Genomic DNA, 18,901 nt, shown 5'->3' with positions numbered 1-18,901 from the left:
AAATCATACGTGCACATGATTGAGAATTCCAGGGTATGTGGTCGATTAGAAATCCTGTGGACCAGTGAACAAAAAAAAAAAAAACAACTTTGCTGGAATAGAAATAAACTTTTAACAAAGAAAAGGTCTACACTATACAAAAATGACAAAATGAACAGAGGCGAAAGGACCAGAACTGTGAGGAGAATGGAGGTGAGGAAAATTATTCTTTTAATTAAGCAACAAAAAGGGAACTAGGGATGGTTGATTCCAACAGCTCTAGTGCCTCCTACTGATAACATGAACTTTGAAAAAGTTAAAGGGCATGGAAACGGGCTCTTCCAACTTGACAAAACAGGCTACATGTCCTATCAGTATGACGCTAGTCAGGCTACATATCTTTGGAGAACAGAATACTCTTCTGCAATAAGAGATGTCGCACGCAGCTCTTGTCCCCTTACTGAAATATTACTTACGCATTTAACATTCATAGTTGCTTTAAGATATGCTTTCTTTTTTAAAATATATGTTAGGTTGCAAATAAAGCTTCCCCCGCTGTGAGTAGTGAAGCAATGCAGTTTGTCATTTTATGGCATATGACAACGTTGTGTTAAAAAATAAACACATTAAATACACCTAGTGAGCGGGCCTGCCTGCCAAAGTGAACAGTACTGGCCGGATATGCCCTGTTCCTTTAGAATTAATATAGTGACTGCAGGCACTGCAGTAAATTATGATACAGAGGAGTCCTCTCTTAAGAACACTATTGGGAGTAGTGAAAGTGTTTCTATAAATAGAATGTGGCTAGAAGAGAAATTACTTCTGCAGGCAGGAACATGTCGGGTTTTGGAAATATACTATGATTTCTGCAAAAATACTCCAACTAGTGTTTGGGTCCCAGCTTTACGACAGGATGCAGTGTTTTGCGGCTCCACTGTTAGGAGGGGTAGAAGTATGCACAGCCACCCAGAAGACAGAGCACAGCACTGAGAGCACACAGATAAGTCCCCTTCCATCCCTTTTCTCCTGAAAAAAAGCTGGTGGGCTGGAGGAGAGGTCTTTCTCATTCCTTTCCCTATGGCAGAATGAAAGCCAGCTGTCCAGAGACGCCACTGTCGTCATCCCATAAAACAAATAAAATGCCTGTCATACATTCCCTCTGACTGCAAAACCAGCAAAGGCTCCTGAGACCCCAGCAGCTGGAAAAGCTTTGCTTTGCCCCCTGGTAGGGCTGGGTTTACCACAGAGAACCACAGACTCGCCAATGTTTCTGACGCCAAAACAGTCATAGGTGAGGCACGTAAAGACAGTGAGTAAAGAGTGCAGATGCCTCTGAGGGCATGGGGGCATGAAAGGGGAGGGAAGGTCTGAGCACAAATAGGCTATTTTGCAGCATTTTTAAAATGCATATTTTGCTGACTGACCGAGCAGCCAGTAATGCAAATTATTTATGAGATATTCCTACATCGTACTCACTATTCCATTTAGCTTTGTTGAGGAATAGCAGAAGAGCAGGAGAAGGATACACGTTGCTCTGAAGCAAAGCTCACTCTAAAGGTGCTTCCAGAATTTGCTCAGCTTCGTTAATAACCCTGCTTCCATTTTCGTCCCTGCATTTATGTTGGTGTCTCCAGTATTTTCAGCCCCTGCCATGTTCTGCATTTTGCTGGAGTCTCTAGCACCGATAGCCTCCGAGAGGCCGATATTCAAAGGCTTCGTCCGGCTAGCTCTTGAAGTTAGCTGGACAAAAGCTAAGATTTGAATATTCCCCCCCAGCTGAGTGGATTCATTGTGTGTGTACAATGAGTTGTGATCACAAAATTTATCTGCACACGGAGGGTAATTTTCAGCGATCAGCAGAGGGCTACAGTTTGCATGTGTAAAGTACTTGCAAATTTTATCCCAAATTTTCTAAGCGGACTTATATGCGTAATCCTGCTTTGAAAACTGGCACGCATGCATGGAACCCAACATTGCATATGTGTGCACATTTACACCCCAAATCTGTCCCCAGCCCCCCCCCCCCCCATGTAACACCTCTTTCCAGTGCGCATAACAGTACACGTGGAATCCCTTCTGCACACACTTTTATGTGCATTACATTCCTCCCACCCAACCCGGGGCAATTTTCAGAAGACAATTTATGTGCATAAAATCGTGTTTTACACATGTAAATCCTTTTGAAAATCAGGCCCAAAAAAAGGCAGACCTGGAGGCGTTCCGGGGTTGGGGTTAACCTTTAGCTGGTAAGCGCATATAGGGGTAGATTTTAAAAGAAGCGCGATCAGCCTACTTTTGCTTGCGCATCAGACTCAAGCAAAAGTACGCTGGATTTTAGTAGATACGCGCGGAGCCGCGCGTATCCACTAAAATCCTGGATCGGCGCGCGCAAGGCTATCGATTTTGTATAGCCTGCGCGCGCCGAGCCGCGCTGCCTCCCCCCGTTCCCTTCGGAGCGGCCTCGGAGAGAACTTTCCTTTGCCCTCCCCTCACCTTACCCTCCCTTCCCCTACCTAACCCACCCACCCGGCCCTGTCTACACCCCCCCCTTACCGTTGTCGGGGGATTTACGCCTCCCGGAGGGAGACGTAAATCCCCGCGCGCCAGCGGGCCTGCTGCGCGCCGGGCCGCGACCTGGGGGCGGGTACGGAGGGCGCGGCCACGCCCCCGGGCCGTAGCCACGCCCCGTACCCGCCCCCAAAACGCTGCCGACACGCCCCCGGAACGCCGCGACGACCGGGCCCGCCCCCCGACACGCCCCCGACACGCCCCCCTCCGAGAACCCCGGGACTTACGCGAGTCCCGGGGCTCTGCGCGCGCCGGGAGGCCTATGTAAAATAGGCTTCCCGGCGCGCAGGGCCCTGCTCGCCTAAATCCGCCTGGTTTTGGGCGGATTTAGGCGAGCAGGGCTCTGAAAATCTACCCCATATTGAACACTGTCCAGCTAAAGTTAGGCATTTAAGTCTGGTTAGGGAAAATGGCTGTCCTAAAGTTATCCAGAGATAATTATGCATGCAACTCTGTCCATACGCCATCTTTGAAAAAGGTTATTGGAGCCGCCGGGTGTATGAAACAAAAAATTGTTGGACATATACAGCAATTCCATTTAAGAAGATATTAATATTACCACCTCGACTGTTCCCCTGATGAAGGAAGATCTCCGAAACTTGACCATGTTGGGTGACAATAAGCTAAGTAATCACAGGTAAAGCAAAGATATATAAGAGCTATTATTTGTTATACAGATTGACGTGAGCACAAAATAATATAGGTATATTGAAGATTCATGTATGGCGATGTATTAAACAATGTATTGATTTGATTTTAGGAGACACACTCGGTGTATATTTTATGTGCAAAAACATTTTTCTAAAAAATTAGTTTGTGAAACTGCAGCTATTAAATAAGGGTGGTTGGTGGGCAGTTAATGATTATAAACCATAGACTATTAGGTAACCAGGTTAGTACCAAGACCCCCTTTGTTTACCATGTTTTGCCACTTGTTACATTTTTCACATTGTTTACCTATTTTTTGCACTTGTTTGCTAACTCCTAACTATCGCTCTTGTTCCTTCTAGTCCCATACCCTGCACCTGTTTAATGTAATTTCAACCTGCAGTTATGATGTAAACCGGTATGATGTAACTACTAATACCGGTATAAAAAAAAAGCTATAAATAAATATATATATATATATATATATATATATATATATATATATGAATCTACCACCGTCCATCTCTCATATATTTAGAGAAATGAGTAGATAATGCAGTATTTCACATATAAATTCATTTAAGGGGTTAAAGATTTCACTTTTTTGTATGGTTTAAGGGTTAACCCCACGAGTGGAGATTTTTTTGGTTGGTTGATGTGTAACTTTGTCCAGGCATATAAAGCGGCAGACTTGTGTGGCTAAGTCCCACTGGATATCCATGTAAAGTTCAGATATAACTTTACCTGGATAACGTACCTACTCACCGGCTCCCTGAATAGCAACCTCACAAAGTCACTAGAGCAATTAGCAGCTCTCCAGAAAATGTACTGAAAACCTTCAGCAGAGAAGTGAAAGTCCTTAGAAAGAATATAAAAATGCCATTTAAGAGATAAATTGAAGAAAGGAGGTAGGTGGTTAAACAATATGATAATAAGTTGAACCCTATAAACTAAGCAGAAATTAGAAAATATACATCTATACTACTTCTCAAATTTTTTCCACTTGATAGTAACTGAAGAGTTATGACAAAGTCATTGTTCCATTACAAATCAAATTTTTCCAAACTGTAATGTCCAAGACATTTGAAGGTCCATATTCAGCCACCATACAGCTCGGATAAACCTATCTAGCTAACTTAGGCCAGGATTCATCAAACTATCGCATGCGATAGGGAGAGAGGCGTGTTTTATGGTAGAGAGTCCATCAAGCTAGGTTGAGAAAACATTGTACAAATCTCATTTTTGTGTGAGTTTCCTCACTCCAAAGGTCATCAGATCTTCACATGAGTGCACTGTTCTGTTCGAACGTCACACTCTGAATGTCACTCTGAATGTCTCTCTCTCTCTCCCACACTCTCTCTCTCTCTCCCACACTGTCAGCCTTCTCAAGCTGTGCCAATTCCATCTCTTGCCTGTCCAACTCCCACAGGACTGGGTTTGGGGTCTTGATGTCAGGATCTGCAACCATGTGGCCCACCCCCAGCTTGTCTCTGATAACTGAAGGAAGTCCAGAAGTCATAGAAGCAGAAAGAGCAACCACAGGTAACACATGGCTTCTTTGTTTTCCCAAGTACTGAGATGGCCTGAATGACAGAGGAGCCAGGAGATGGTTTAGAGGACAGGGCAAGAAGTTGAGATGGCCTGAAGGAAGTGATGGGAGATGTGGCTTGGGTAAGGGCGGCTTTAAAGGGGTCTGAGCCCAGGCTCTAGATGGATGTTTTCTCCATTGTGAAGTAGGACCGCCAAGGCCAACACTCAAATAGTGACATAGCTTGACTGATTGTCTGTTGACCTTTCTATTTTTATGCTGCTTGTAGCTTGTACATTTTTTGCTGGTGACTGTATGTAGGAATTTGAGTTTTTAGCTTTTTGCCAGTGTCTGTATATATATTTTTTTAATGTTTGTTGATTTATGCTGTAGGGCCACCAATTATGATGCAACAGAAACACATTCTGAAATCTTGGCTGCTGTGATTAGGGGGTCTGAGAAATTTAATTGGATGCCAAAGGTATCCCAAGCCAAAAAACATTTGGCAACTACTGGACAGAGGTGTAAGGAGGGAAGAGAAAAAGATGAGTAGAAGGAGAGTGATGGAAGGGAAAATGACATGTGGGAAGAGTGGGGAAAGAAAGATGGGATGAGGGGTGAGAAAGGGAGAAAAGTGGAAAGACAGAGACGTAAGGAGGGAGGAGAAGATGGAAAATTAAAGACCAAGAAATAGGGAAGACAATTTACAATGAGAGCTAGCTGGGTAATATAGGAGTCACTCGGCTAGATCATCCTGCTCAAATTTGCATATTATTTGAGATGCTATAAATCTATGGAGGTAATTTTCAAAAGGTGTCATACACATAAAAATAGCATATATCTTATCAATTCTCAAAAGTCCATTTACGTGCATAAAACCATTTGACAATTCGGCCCTAGGGAGTGAATTTTTAAAGGCGTTCCGTGTGTAAAAGCAGCAATTTTCAAAAACCCAGTTTTACGCATGTAAACCCTTATGAACATTACCTCCCTATCAGGGTAATTTATCAAGCCATGTAAGGGCTCTAACACGTGTTATTTTGTGTATGTTTATTTTTTGATCTATTTATATTTTTATATTCTGCTTTTTGCACTTTTTCAAGTTATATCACCGCGATAGTGGGACCCCCTCCTGCAAAAATTTGATGCGGCTTGATGAATCTAGAGGGATGTTTGTACTCTCACCTCATGGTCACCAGCTATCTCGACCCCCAGCCTTATTACGCCCCCACCACACCAACTCCAAGACCCCCTCTCCAGTAAGTACCCTTCCAGCGTTGAAAGCTTGAACTGGGTGTAGTGTACGCTTCCCATGCAGCTAGTGAGAGAAGCTAGGCTACTGAGCACCGGGAGCGGGTAAGTTCATATCCCACTCCCGGTGAGGATATTTATGGTTTAGGGCATGGGGGCTGCAGAGCGGAACATTGAGATGGTGATGGGGGGCTGGGAGAGCCTGGCGGCAGCATTTACAATAATGACAAATCTGGGGAATGGGGGGGGGGGGGGGGGATGACCAGAAGACCCTGGAACAATTCCCTAAAATTTAAAAGGAAATTAGGAGGTGGGGGTGCACGGCAGAAAATCAGGCCACAGGCCCATTCCTTTTCCTTTTTTTTTTTTAAAGTGCTACTTAACCGCATCACGACTTTAACATTTAAATGAGGGAAAGGGAAGGGGCTAGGGTGGGGTTTGGGCAGGGATAATGTTTTACACATTATCGCTGGCGGTAGTGCTGGAATTAACTACACCTTCCCCATTGGCGCTATGGGGGCGATAGTGGGCAGCGTGACCGCAACTGTGGTGGGCAAAATCACACCGCTGGTGCCTCTCTATTGCCCCGCCCCTTTTTTAGTGATTCATCATTCCAGAATGAAGAATCCCGGGGATAGTTAGGTTTTTTAGTTATCCAGCTACATAAAGCTGGAGAACTTTAGGAAAGTATATTCAGCGGGACGTGTATCCCACTGACTGTATGAGACAAGCCATCGGTTAACTTTAACCGGACAACTTATCCACTCTCCAGTTTACTGACTATTACTCATATGGAATTAATGCTCAGGATGATATATAAGTCTGCAGTCCATCAGATGATTCTACCTTTTATTTTCTTAACTATACTAATCTTGTTTTTAGTTTTATTTTATGAGTAGATTTTAGCTATCTTATTATTTTCATTGAAGTTTTCATTGTATTTATTCTGTTTTCCAACTGTTATTTATTAGTTTGTATTATGGGAAACGGTATATAAGAATTGCATAAATAAAAAAATAAATAAAATATTACTCCCCCCGCCTCCCCCGCCCCAATAATTTTTTTCAAATCAAACATGGTCTAATATTTCTGTACCTGCAGAGCAGAGAGAAATTCTGTTGGGACCCCTGCAATGTTTATGGTCCTCATGACAGAAAAGGTTGTGGAGCCCTGTATTGGAATGCGACTGTCCTTTTGACTACTGACATCAGCTGCAGAGGGGGCACATCCTCCTGAGCTTTGGACTCCATTTTCTCATTGCACGTGTCCTGAACAATGCAGAGGGAACAGTGGTAATACTTTAAATATTCCCCGTTCCCCACCGCTCCTGTGATTATAGCACTGGAGTACGATTCAAAAATAGCCCTGGACTTTTATTCAACGTTCTCCACTTCCAGGGACCCTCCGGGTGCACTTCGCCAAGGTAATTCATCTTCTTTTGTGCCTATGAGACCTAGCTGAAAACAAGGCGTTTATCTTCAGCTGGATTCCCCAGTCAATAGATTTGTTTTAAAAGTGTATTTTTCTAGGAACAGTAAGTGAGCTGCATATGTCATTCTAGTATGAATGAGGTTTATGGGATAAAAGACAGATATTAAGGAGATGCATTCATTTTAGAATTAAATGAAAAATGCAACAAAACACCCTTGTTTTATTTTGTTTCATTTTCAAAAGAAATTCGGATTCGTTTTCTATTTGTATTCATTTTGCAAATAGCACACACTATTTCTGAATAGAGTACATTATTTTGAATAGCATGCACTATTTGCAGAAATTAATACACATAGGGAAAAAAATGAAATAAGTCCCCCACAGAAATGAGATTTGGACAAAAATGAAAGCCCCTACAACAAAACAAAATAATTTTTATTTTTTTTTGGCCTGGACACTCCTGACATATGTCTGGCACATTTTTCTAAACTCACTAGTTTGCATGTTATTATTATAATTTAGATGTTATATTATAATTTATACAAAGCTTGAAATATAGTCCCAATGCCATTTGCAATAAGGATGTACACCGAACATTTTTTCAAACTGAAAATATAAATGCTGGATCTGAGCAAAGTTAAAAAAAAAAAAAAAGTCAGCTCCCCCAAATACCTTATCTCCCAGATCCTCATGCCACATCTTACCCTCTCTGCAGTTTTCTATGGGTAGGAGCAATCCACATTCGCTGCTTCATTGCCTGCCCTGATTTTCAAAATGGCCACCGGTCAAATCAAGGCCGGAGCCATTATTTATTTATTTAGCTATTTTATATACCATCGTTCCAAGTGAAGATCACAATGGTTTACATCATGACACAAATATTATAAGTAGCCAAAGACAGTAATTCAAAGGGCCAGATTTTCAAAGGGGTACCCGCGTAAGATACGCGTGTACCCCCCGAAAACCTGGCCCAAACCTAGCCCAAGCTCCCCCTGCATGCGCCGAGCCTATGTTGCTTAGGCTGCCAGCACGCGCAAAGCCCCGAAAAGCACGTAAGTCCCGGGGCTTTCCTGGGGGACGTGACGGGGGCATGTCGGGGGGGCCGTGTCACGGCCGGCGCGTCATCGGGAGCGTGTCGGGCATGTCCGATTTCGGAGCAGCCTCGGAGGGAACGGAGGCAGGCTGCACGGCTCGGCACACGCAGGCTGCCGATTTTGGGCAGCCTTGCGCGCGCCGACCCCGGATTTTAACAGATACGCACGGCTACGCGCATATCTATTGAAATCCAGCGTACTTTTGTTTGCGCCTGGTGCGCGAACAAAAGTACGCGCGGGCGTACTTTTATAAAATCTACCCCAAAGTGTTCACATATCATAAATTTAGCAAAAGACACGTACACTGCATATGGCAGTCATGGAAGGAGAGATATACAGGGATGAGGTAACATGAATATTATTTCGTTAATATTTCTTATCACCCTCGGACCTCCTTCCCCACCCCTCCCATCCCTCCTATAATCTTCCTTTGTCCACTCTAACCCAGTTTTGCTTCTGCTTTCTTTTTCTCTCTCCCAAAGCTTGGTTAGCTCCCTTGTTATGCCTAGAAATGTATTAGTTGCCTGCTCGCTGGAAGAGCCTGTTATTTACCTGCATTGTTAATCCCAGTTATTTGTTTCCCTGTTTGATGTAATGCATACTTGTATGCGATTCTCGTTTCAATGTAAACCGATTTGATATGTCTCTTTGGTACATGAATGTCATTATATAAAAGCTCCAAATAAATAAATAAATGAAATAGGAAATTTTTTTTACAAAAGGAGTTAAGAGGGAGAGGGTTGAGAGAAGGAGTTTGCAGATGGGATATAGAAAGGGGGGGGGGGGGGGTTGAGAGAGGGTGTATCAGATATAAATGTTAGGGTTGGGTTAGAAAGATAGTGGTGATGAGATCTGTAATTCAATTAATACTGAGAATGACCATTTAGAGGCAGGTGAGGATTTCAGGATGGATAAGTTAGATTGTAGCTATTTTTAAATATCCACGTTTTAAGGTCATGTTTGAATTTCTTAGTTTCAGTGGTCAGACGTAGAGTTTCAGGTAGAGAGTTCCAAAGTGTAGCGCCTGCAATGGAGAACATACGGTCTCTTATTTTTGTCAGATGTGTATTCTGTAATGATACACAAATGAAAAATTCAAGAAAATAACCAATTTTTAAATGAGTCTAACGCAAATGTAGACCAAGATTGTGTGATAGCATCTGGGGGAACCTCATATGAATGCCTTCAAAAGGCTGATGATGCCTTGCGGGCTAATACAACTTCAACCCCACAGCTGTGGATGTTGAATGTGTTATAATCACTGGTATCCCAGAACGTGTGATGCTTTAGTAATTTATCAAGATATCACTTGTAGCAGGTAATGTTCACTGTTATAACACCAAGATCAAAATATTTTCATGCTGATTGTGTATCAATCCTGACACTGCAATGTTTCAAAAATTAATCCTTCATTAGGGAATCACTTACAAGCATGATGTCGGTACACAGACCTCGGCACTGTCTTGAGAACCTGGAACAATTGAAAAACACAATCTTTATAGTGATGTAGTAACATCTACTATTGAACAGCGGTAGGCTGCACGGAACACTTACTTAGTTTTGATGGTCACTACTACGTCTCAATAAGGACTCTATGCACGCTGTAAAAAAGATGTTAAAGGTATCAAAAAGCATCAATATAGCCACACTAATGTTGAATAAAAAAGATTTTCTCCAGGCTTATGTGTGCGGTCAAAGTCTGCATCATCCGGCTGTTTTAGCATTGACAGTCGGTGGCAGAAAAACGCTGACCTTTTAATGGAAAAAGTCCCGCCAATTTCGGGAAAAGGGAAATGACGTATGTGTCCAAAAAAGGACTTCAACATCATACAGCGGCCATTTTGAATTAGTAGAGTGTCCAAAAAAGGAAACTGACGTCATTCGGGGGCCATCTTGAATGGAGGAATTAACCTAAAATCCAAAAAAGGATATCGACGTCATACGGAGGCCATCTTAAATTGAGTCAGCATGAAAATATTTTGATCTTGGCATTATAAAAGTGAACATTACCTGCTACAAGCGATAGCTTGATAAATTACTAAAGCATCACACGCTCTGGGGGTACCAATGATTATAACACATTCAACATCCACAGCTGTGGGGTTGAAGTTGTATTAGCCCGCAAGGCATCATCAGCCTTTTGAAGGCATTCATATGAGGTTCCCCCAGATGCTATCACACAATCTTGGTCCACATTTGCGTTAGACTCATTTAAAAATTGGTTATTCTGTAATGATGGCACAACTAGTAATCCTTTATTATGAGATCTCAGTGATCTCTGTGGCATGTATGGTTGTAATGCCACCCCTACCAGGCCAGTGTTGTCAGAATGAAGGGAGGAATGTATTAAAGTTAAGACTTTGTAATGGATTCGGGATTGTATTGGTAGCCAGTGCAGAGCCATCAGGTAAATGCGAGATGTGATAGAATTTCCTGGATCTTGTTAGGAGTCTCGCTGCAGCATTCTGTAGTAGCTGTAGTTTTTTAATAAGACCTTTAGGTGCTCAGAGTAGAAGAGAGTTGCAATAGTCTAGGTTTGAAAAAATGAGGGTTTGTAGAACTGTACAGAAGTCTTCATGAGTCAGCAAAGGTTTTAGTCCATGTAGTAGCCGTAGTTTAGCATAGCATGATTTGATTAATTTATTTACGTTTTTTTCCATGGTTAGGTTCTCATCAATTTGTACTCCTAAGTCCCACACTTGGTCTGAGGGTATAATGCTGAAGTTACCAAAGTCAAAATTCTGTGGAGATGTTATTGGAGGATTTCTTCTTAAGAAAATTATTTCACTTTTTTTTCGTGTTTAGAGATAGTTTGAGATTGGATAATTCATGTTGAATAGCCTTAATGTGTGATGCCAGAGTCTGTTCTGTATTTTCAACGGAAGTGGTGCATGGCATATAGGAAGAAGATGATTCCTAGATTAGATAGTAATTTGCATAGTGGTTGCATGTAGATGTTGAATAGAGTAGCAAACAGTACTGAACCCCGGGTGACACCAGCATCAATCGGGAAGGTGTATAAAAATCGGTTGCCCAGTTTGACTTGGAATGTCCTTTTTGATAAGAAGGAGGTGAACCACTTCATTACAACGCCACCAATTCTGATTTTTCTCAGCTGATGGCCTAGAAGGGAATAGTCAACTGTGTTGAAGGCAGCAGAGAGGTCGATTAGCACCAGGATATAAGATTCATCATTGTTAACTCCCTGTAAAATGTGGTCTATTAAGGATATGAGTAAAATCTCGGTGGGGTGATTTTTTTCTGAAGCCAAATTGGTTTTGATATAAAATGTGGTGGTCATCTAGACAGTCTTCTAGTTGTGATAATATGGCTTTTTTTTAAAAGAATTTTGGATAGAAAAGGCAGGATATAGGTCTATAATTAGCCCAGATGTCAGTGCATCTAGATTTGTTTTTTTAGGATAGGTTTTATCACTGCTTGTTTCACCCTGTCAAGGACTAGCCTTTCAATGAGAGATTAATTCACTAAGGATGTGATTGTTGGAGTGATCGTGCTATGTATTAGTTTTAAGGAGCTTGCTGGGATGGGGTCAGGAGGGTGATTTGCGGGTTTTAACTTAGAAATTATTTGTGTGATTTTTTTATGTAGATATCTTGTCAAAGGTGATCCGTTTAGTAGGGATGTGAATCGTGTCCTCGATCGTCTTAACGATCGATTTCGGCTGGGAGGGGGAGGGAATCGTATTGTTGCCGTTTGGGGGGGTAAAATATCGTGAAAAATCGTGAAAAATCGAAAAAACGTAAAATCGCAAAACCGGCACATTAAAACCCCCTAAAACCCACCCCGACCCTTTAAATTAAATCCCCCACCCTCCCGAACCCCCCCCAAATGACTTAAATAACCTGCGGGTCCAGCGGCGGTCCGGAACGGCAGCGGTCCAGAACGGGCTCCTGCTACTGAATCTTGTTGTCTTCAGCCGGCGCCATTTTCCAAAATGGCGCCGAAAAATGGCGGCGGCCATAGACGAACACGATTGGACGGCAGGAGGTCCTTCCGGACCCCCGCTGGACTTTTGGCAAGTCTTGTGGGGGTCAGGAGGCCCCCCCCAAGCTGGCCAAAAGTTCCTGGAGGTCCAGCGGGGGTCAGGGAGCGATTTCCCGCCGCGAATCGTTTCGTACGGAAAATGGCGCCGGCAGGAGATCGACTGCAGGAGGTCGTTCAGCGAGGCGCCGGAACCCTCGCTGAACGACCTCCTGCAGTCGATCTCCTGCCGGCGCCATTTTCCGTACGAAAACGATTGGGTATATAAAGCAATATATCAGGCCTGGGGCTTTTTAAACAAATTATTATTATCGCTGAACGACCTCCTGCAGTCGATCTCCTGCCGGCGCCATTTTCCGTACGAAAACAATTCGCGGCGGGAAATCACTCCCTGACCCCCGCTGGACCTCCAGGAACTTTTGGCCAGCTTGGGGGGGGCCTCCTGACCCCCACAAGACTTGCCAAAAGTCCAGCGGGGGTCCGGAAGGACCTCCTGCCGTCCAATCGTGTTCGTCTATGGCCGCCGCCATTTTTCGGCGCCATTTTGGAAAATGGCGCCGGCTGAAGACAACAAGATTCAGTAGCAGGAGCCCATTCCAGACCGCTGCCGTTCCGGACCGCCGCTGGACCCGCAGGTTATTTAAGTCGTTGGGGGGGGGGGTTCGGGAGGGTGGGGGATTTAATTTAAAGGGTCGGGGGTGGGTTTTAGGGGGTTTTAGTGTGCCGGCTCACGATTCTAACGATTTATAACGATAAATCGTTAGAATCTCTATTGTATTGTGTTCCATAACGGTTTAAGACGATATTAAAATTATCGGACGATAATTTTAATCGTCCTAAAACGATTCACATCCCTACCATTTAGCAGGTTCAAGGTTGTCTTCTTGTTCTATAGTTGGTGGGTATGTTGAAAATTGATTTTTTTAGTCTGGTTATTTTTTATGACAAGTGATTGGTGTAGTTGTTGCAAGCATTCTTAGGGAGGCAGTTTTTACTCAGGAAAGAGGAAGATGGGTCCTTGATTAGGTGCTTAATTACATCAAAGAGTAATTTAGAGTTAAGAATCACTCCATGAATCTGTTTGGCATAGTGTTCTTTCTTCACTTTGTTGATCGAAGCTTGGTATTGAAAAAGTAGTGATTTGTATTTTCCATGTGATTCTGAAGTCTGGTTTGTTGTATGACGGAATCTATATTGGTGGCATGGGTTTGTTTTCATGCATGCTGTAATTATTTGTGTGATTTCCTGTATGAGAAATATGCATGATAATTTTCTACCCATCTTGTTTGCAAAGAAATCCCATTAAAAAAAAAACAGCACGCACTATCTTGCCAATAGTGAGCAAATGTTATATTAGTTTAGTGCATTGGCCTCCTAGTATTTACCAATACCCATTTTGATATCTATTAGTGGCAGAGCAGTCACTCAGCACTACCTCATGCACATATCTTGGGATTTTTGAGTTGTTGTCACACTGAGATTGCTGTTGATTACAGTGGGGGAAGGGAGAGGGGGAGGGGGAAGGAATGGAATAATATGTATCAGCTTTCTCTCTTCCACCACCCACCCCACCCAACTAATCCACACTTTCTTTTTTCTCTCACACTTCATCATCACCTGTCCCCTCTCCCAAGATGACCCAGCATACTTCCCCTTCATCTCTCCCTGACCCCAGCACTCTCTTTGCTCCCTCCCCCTATACGTCTCAGCTCCATGACTTATGCATCCTCACGCTACCCTTAGATGAGTGATTCCCAAGTCCTGGAATCGCAGCTGCAGACTGAGTTTCGTGTGTGTTGCAGCTTCTCTCCAGTTTCTCCCCACATGCTGCTTGCAGTATCTACTCAGGCCCCACTTCTCCTGTTCTCTGCAGGCTTACTGAGGAAAAGGAGTGGCTGATCTGTATACATAGAGGCCCTGAGATTTCTAGTGTTTCCCCCTAGACCTTGCAACTGATGCAAATTCCCTGAGTCTCAGGGTGAAATCCTGAGAGTTCCCAGCTATGCTCATGCAGATATTATTTTCCAGATAACTATATGCTGCTCGGCAATTCATACCCTTTTAATTCTGTGCAAGCTTTTCCATGAACATTTACAACATTTACAACATACTTCCTCCAAGTAGGGCTTCGAGGAAGTAGTTTTCCTGTCGTTTTCCTGTAGATAGCTATAGCCAGAACACAGTACCTTCATTGTGCAAGTCCTGGGGGGCATCCATTCTTTCTCGTAACTGTCTCACGGCTGATCTCCGGTATACAATGTGTGCTCGGCCGCTCTCCTCTTTCTCCTGCTGTCCTCTCTCCAGAGGTTCGATGAAAAAGTCGCTACTGTCTGTCCGAATCAGGCCAGCCTGTAACCCAGCAAACAGATACATTAAAATGAGGCAAAGGATTGATTGATGCATGCACTGATGCTAGCTGTGTGTTTTTTTTTGTTTTTTTGCATTGGATGGTTTGTGCAAATAGGCCTCTGTTTTTTTTTCAGCAACCTGACACTGGTTAGTGTTAATGGCTTTACTTGAAACATGGTTACAGTATTGAATATTCTAAACTTGCCTCATTTTGAGTGTCAACAGATGGACTGTGGAAGTCCTCACACCTTCAGTAGATACCTATGTCAGTGTGTGACTTGTCTGTCTGTCTTGACTAGTTGGTGAGCTCCACGGAGCTGGGGCTGTCTCTTATGTGTCTCTGTAAAGTACTGCCTATAGCTGGTAGTGCTATGACAATAATAACAATAATAATTTGTTTAAAAAGCCCCAGGCCTGATATTTTGCTTTATATACCCATTAAGCAAGGCAGAGCCAGTCCTGGTTTGTTCCATTGCATCTGGGCACCTATGATTCCAACTTTTCCAAGAGATGGGCTTGGCCTAGCTTATTCCAGATGAATTGCAGTCATTTGGTAATCCTACCACTAAAAGAGAACATCCATAGTAAAATACACAGACTTTTTCCAAACAAAGACAGTAGCTTTGAAAAGAACAAAGCATGCCTCCAAAGTATGCTTTGTACAAGAAAACCTAGAAAAAGCCTTCCATTTGTACAGTTGCGCATAAACCCGCAGATAAAATGAGAGGCATAGAAACATAGAAACATAGAAATGACGGCAGAAGAAGACCAAACGGCCCATCCAGTCTGCCCAGCAAGCCTCACACATTTTTTCTCTCATACTTATCTGTTTCTCTTAGCTCTTGGTTCTATTTCCCTTCCACCCCCACCATTAATGTAGAGAGCAGTGATGGAGCTGCATCCAAGTGAAATGTCTAGCTTGATTAGTTAGGGGTAGTAACCGCCGCAATAAGCAAGCTACACTGCATGCGTGGAAAAAAATTGGTCTTGTTTTATGTTCCATTTATTTTATTTCATGTTCCCATCTATATCATTTGCTTCACTTGTTTGATTGTTAGCAAATGCTATTGTTTGTTTACAACATGCAGACTTCTTTACAAAGTACGTAGTTTGTCAAATTCTGCAATTATAGTGCACCAAGCTGTTTCAGTGCAAACCAAAATAACATAAATAAAAATAATGATATTGCATTAGTTTTTTGTGTCATTTCAGATGAGAAAACACCACAGATGGATATAATAGATACTGATGATGTTTTCATGCTGTTTTAAAGCAACAGCACATCCCTAGTGAAAATATCCTCCAGCACAGTCATGGATTGCCAACCAGATTTGCAAGGTGCGCTTCTAGGTTAGCAGAGCTCCAAAGCAAACCAGCAGTGCAAGAATAATTTGTGGACAATGTAAAAAGAGATGCCACCCAAAACTGGGGGGTTTTGGCCACAAACCTTTTGGGGGAAAAAAAATACACCAGCAAAGAAGCAATGCCTGAAAATTACAAAACATGGAAGGGTGCTGCCAGGCAGGAACACAATCATGGGGAACCTGTAAGCAGCAGCTCATACTGAAGATATGCAGGGCCACTTTAAACACAAGAGGCCCTGGACATAGTTCTGTGGATGGCCTCCCTTTTCATTTTTCCATATTTGGGATTTAGATTTAATTACTTGCCTCACCGAATCCATGCTTATGATAAGTTACAATCAGGTCCCGAGGTTTTTTCCTGTCCCCAAACGACTTACAATCTAATAGGGTCATTCAACAAAATGAGTTATGGTGCTAACGCCATAACACATGATTTAGTAATCTTATATTGCATTGCGCGAATGCAATGTTTTCATATGGGCGGGATTGGGGAGGGGTTTGGGAAGGATTAATTAACATGAAGGGCATTTTTGCACTGTGCAATAGCGTAATGCATGCTATCAACGCCGTCCTGGCGTTAAGCTGTGTGCAATTTGCAATAAAGATTACAAATTGCATTTCATGGCTTGGAGAGAGAGAGAGAGGGACCTTCACAGTATTCAACTATTTATATCATTATTAGAGGGCCAGCTAATAACTCGAGGTGAAGTTTTTTGGTGGTGGATTAGGATTTAGGAGTCAGTTTTACATGCAGAGTGAGACTTAGAAACAGCACGGTACACCTCAGTGAAGATTTGGAGTGAGGAAAGTCTCACAAAGATGAGATTTCTACAATGTTCTTTTGCCCTAGCTTGATGGACTCTATAAATGGGTTCTCTCTCTCTCGCTCTCCCTCCCTCTCTATCTCACTCTCTCTCTCTCTCTCTCCCTCACTCTCTCTCTCTCTCCCTCTCTATCTCACTCTCTCTCTCTCTCAACTTTAAAGCATAGGTAGCGATACACTGCCTATGCTTTTATTTATCACGGGTGTTATCCATGCGAAATTATAGCATTTTGATGAATCTAGGGGTAAATTTGTACCTGAGGCAATGGGGGTTGAAGTGACTTGCTGAAGGTCACAAGAAGCATCAGTGGGAAAAAATGGAATTTCAATCCTTAGCCTTCCACTCTAACCACTAGGCTACTATTGATCACCACTCTCCCTTGCCTCCCCGTCCCCAGCACTCTCCTCCCCCCCCTCCCACCCCATTAATCTGATGCAGCTGGCCCACTGCCAGAGCTTTCCTTTTCTGTTCCAGCCAATGAAAAGTCAGCTGCATGCTTTCTCCTCCTCCTTCCAGCCTGGCTGGGCCATTGCAAGCTCACCGCTACCTTCCTCTGGCCTATGCTGGCCTAAGCGAGCCTGCCTTTCCCCAGGGCCCCTGGTCTCCCATGATTGCCTGGCCATGGTAAGGGCTATAAAATTCGGCCCTTGCCTCAGAATGGGCGGCTCCCTCCCAGAAGAGAAGGGCAAAACGGCGCCGGCCGTACGGCAACACGATTCGACTGCAGGAGGTCGTTCCGGACACCCGCTGGACTTTTGGCAAGTCTTGTGGGGGTCAGGAGGCCCCCCCAAGCTGGCCAAAAGTCCCTGGGGGTCCAGCGGGGGTCTGGGAATGACCTCCTGCAGTCGAATCGTGTTGCCGGCCGTACGGCAAAACGATTCGAGTGCAGGAGGTCGCTCCCGGACCCCGGCTGGACTTTTGGCAAGTCTTGTGGGGGTCAGGAGGCCCCCCAAGCTGGCCAAAAGTCCCTGGGGGTCCAGCAGAGGTCCGGGAGCAATCTCCTACGCTCCTGACGTCGGGGGACAAAAAACAAAATGGCGCCGGCGCTACTTTTGACCTGTCATATGACAGGGCAAAGGTAGCGCCGGCGCCATTTCTACAACACACCGCAGGCCCGAGAGTAAAAGATCACACTGGGACCCCCGCTCTGGACCCCAGGTAATTTAAGGCATTTTGGGGGGGTTCGGGAGGGTGGGGGATTTATTTTAAAGGGTCGGGGTGGGTTTTAGGGATGTTTTAGTGTGCCGGTTATCCCGCCCTCCCCCGATTTACGATTTACATGATATTTACAAAAACAAAACCGCGACGATCCGATTCCCTCCCCCCCCCCAGCCGAAATCGATCGTTAAGACGATCGATCACATGATTCACATCTCTAATATAGACATTTCAAAGTGTGTTTTTGTTTGTATTAACAACCTGTTTTTCAGTTGTTTGGGACACCTTGCCTCCATTACACAAGTTCAACTGTCCTATTGAACTTCTGCTAGGCACAACTCCTCCAAAATGCAGAACCCTATCCATTGTCCCAGCCTAAGACTCGGGCTATGTCAGAATATATTAAAGAGAATCTAGAGAAAGGCTTTATCCATCCATCTGATTCCCCTTTAGGAGCGGGGTTCTTCTTCTTGAAGAAAAAAATGGTGGACTATGTCCCTGTATCGATTACAAGGGCCTCAATGCATAAGGATCGATACCCGCTACCCCTCAGTAGCGAACTGTTCGATCGCCTTGAAGGGGCACGAATCTTTTCCAAGCTGGACCTGAGAGGGGTGCGTAGAATTTGGTACGCATCCAACCTGATGACATCTGGAAGACGGCGTTTAATATCAGAGACGGCCATTATGAATACGTAGTAATGCC

General features: G+C 43.8%; 1 protein-coding gene across 2 annotated transcripts in view; it reads right to left on the bottom strand.

Annotated features, from left to right (window-relative positions):
• The window catches only part of ADAMTS14 (ADAM metallopeptidase with thrombospondin type 1 motif 14), a 314,376-nt gene that overhangs the window by 234,668 nt on the left and 60,807 nt on the right, over window positions 1-18,901 (bottom strand). For both annotated transcript variants that reach the window (XM_029609051.1, XM_029609052.1), the window contains exon 3: window positions 14,688-14,850. In XM_029609051.1, the coding sequence (XP_029464911.1) occupies window positions 14,688-14,850 (163 nt within the window). The remainder of the gene's footprint in view (window positions 1-14,687; window positions 14,851-18,901) is intronic.

This window comes from Rhinatrema bivittatum, chromosome 7 (assembly GCF_901001135.1).
Source record: "Rhinatrema bivittatum chromosome 7, aRhiBiv1.1, whole genome shotgun sequence".
Taxonomy (NCBI): domain Eukaryota; kingdom Metazoa; phylum Chordata; class Amphibia; order Gymnophiona; family Rhinatrematidae; genus Rhinatrema; species Rhinatrema bivittatum.
The sequence above is the reverse complement of the archived record's forward strand: the minus strand, read 5'-3'. Positions and strand labels throughout refer to the sequence as shown.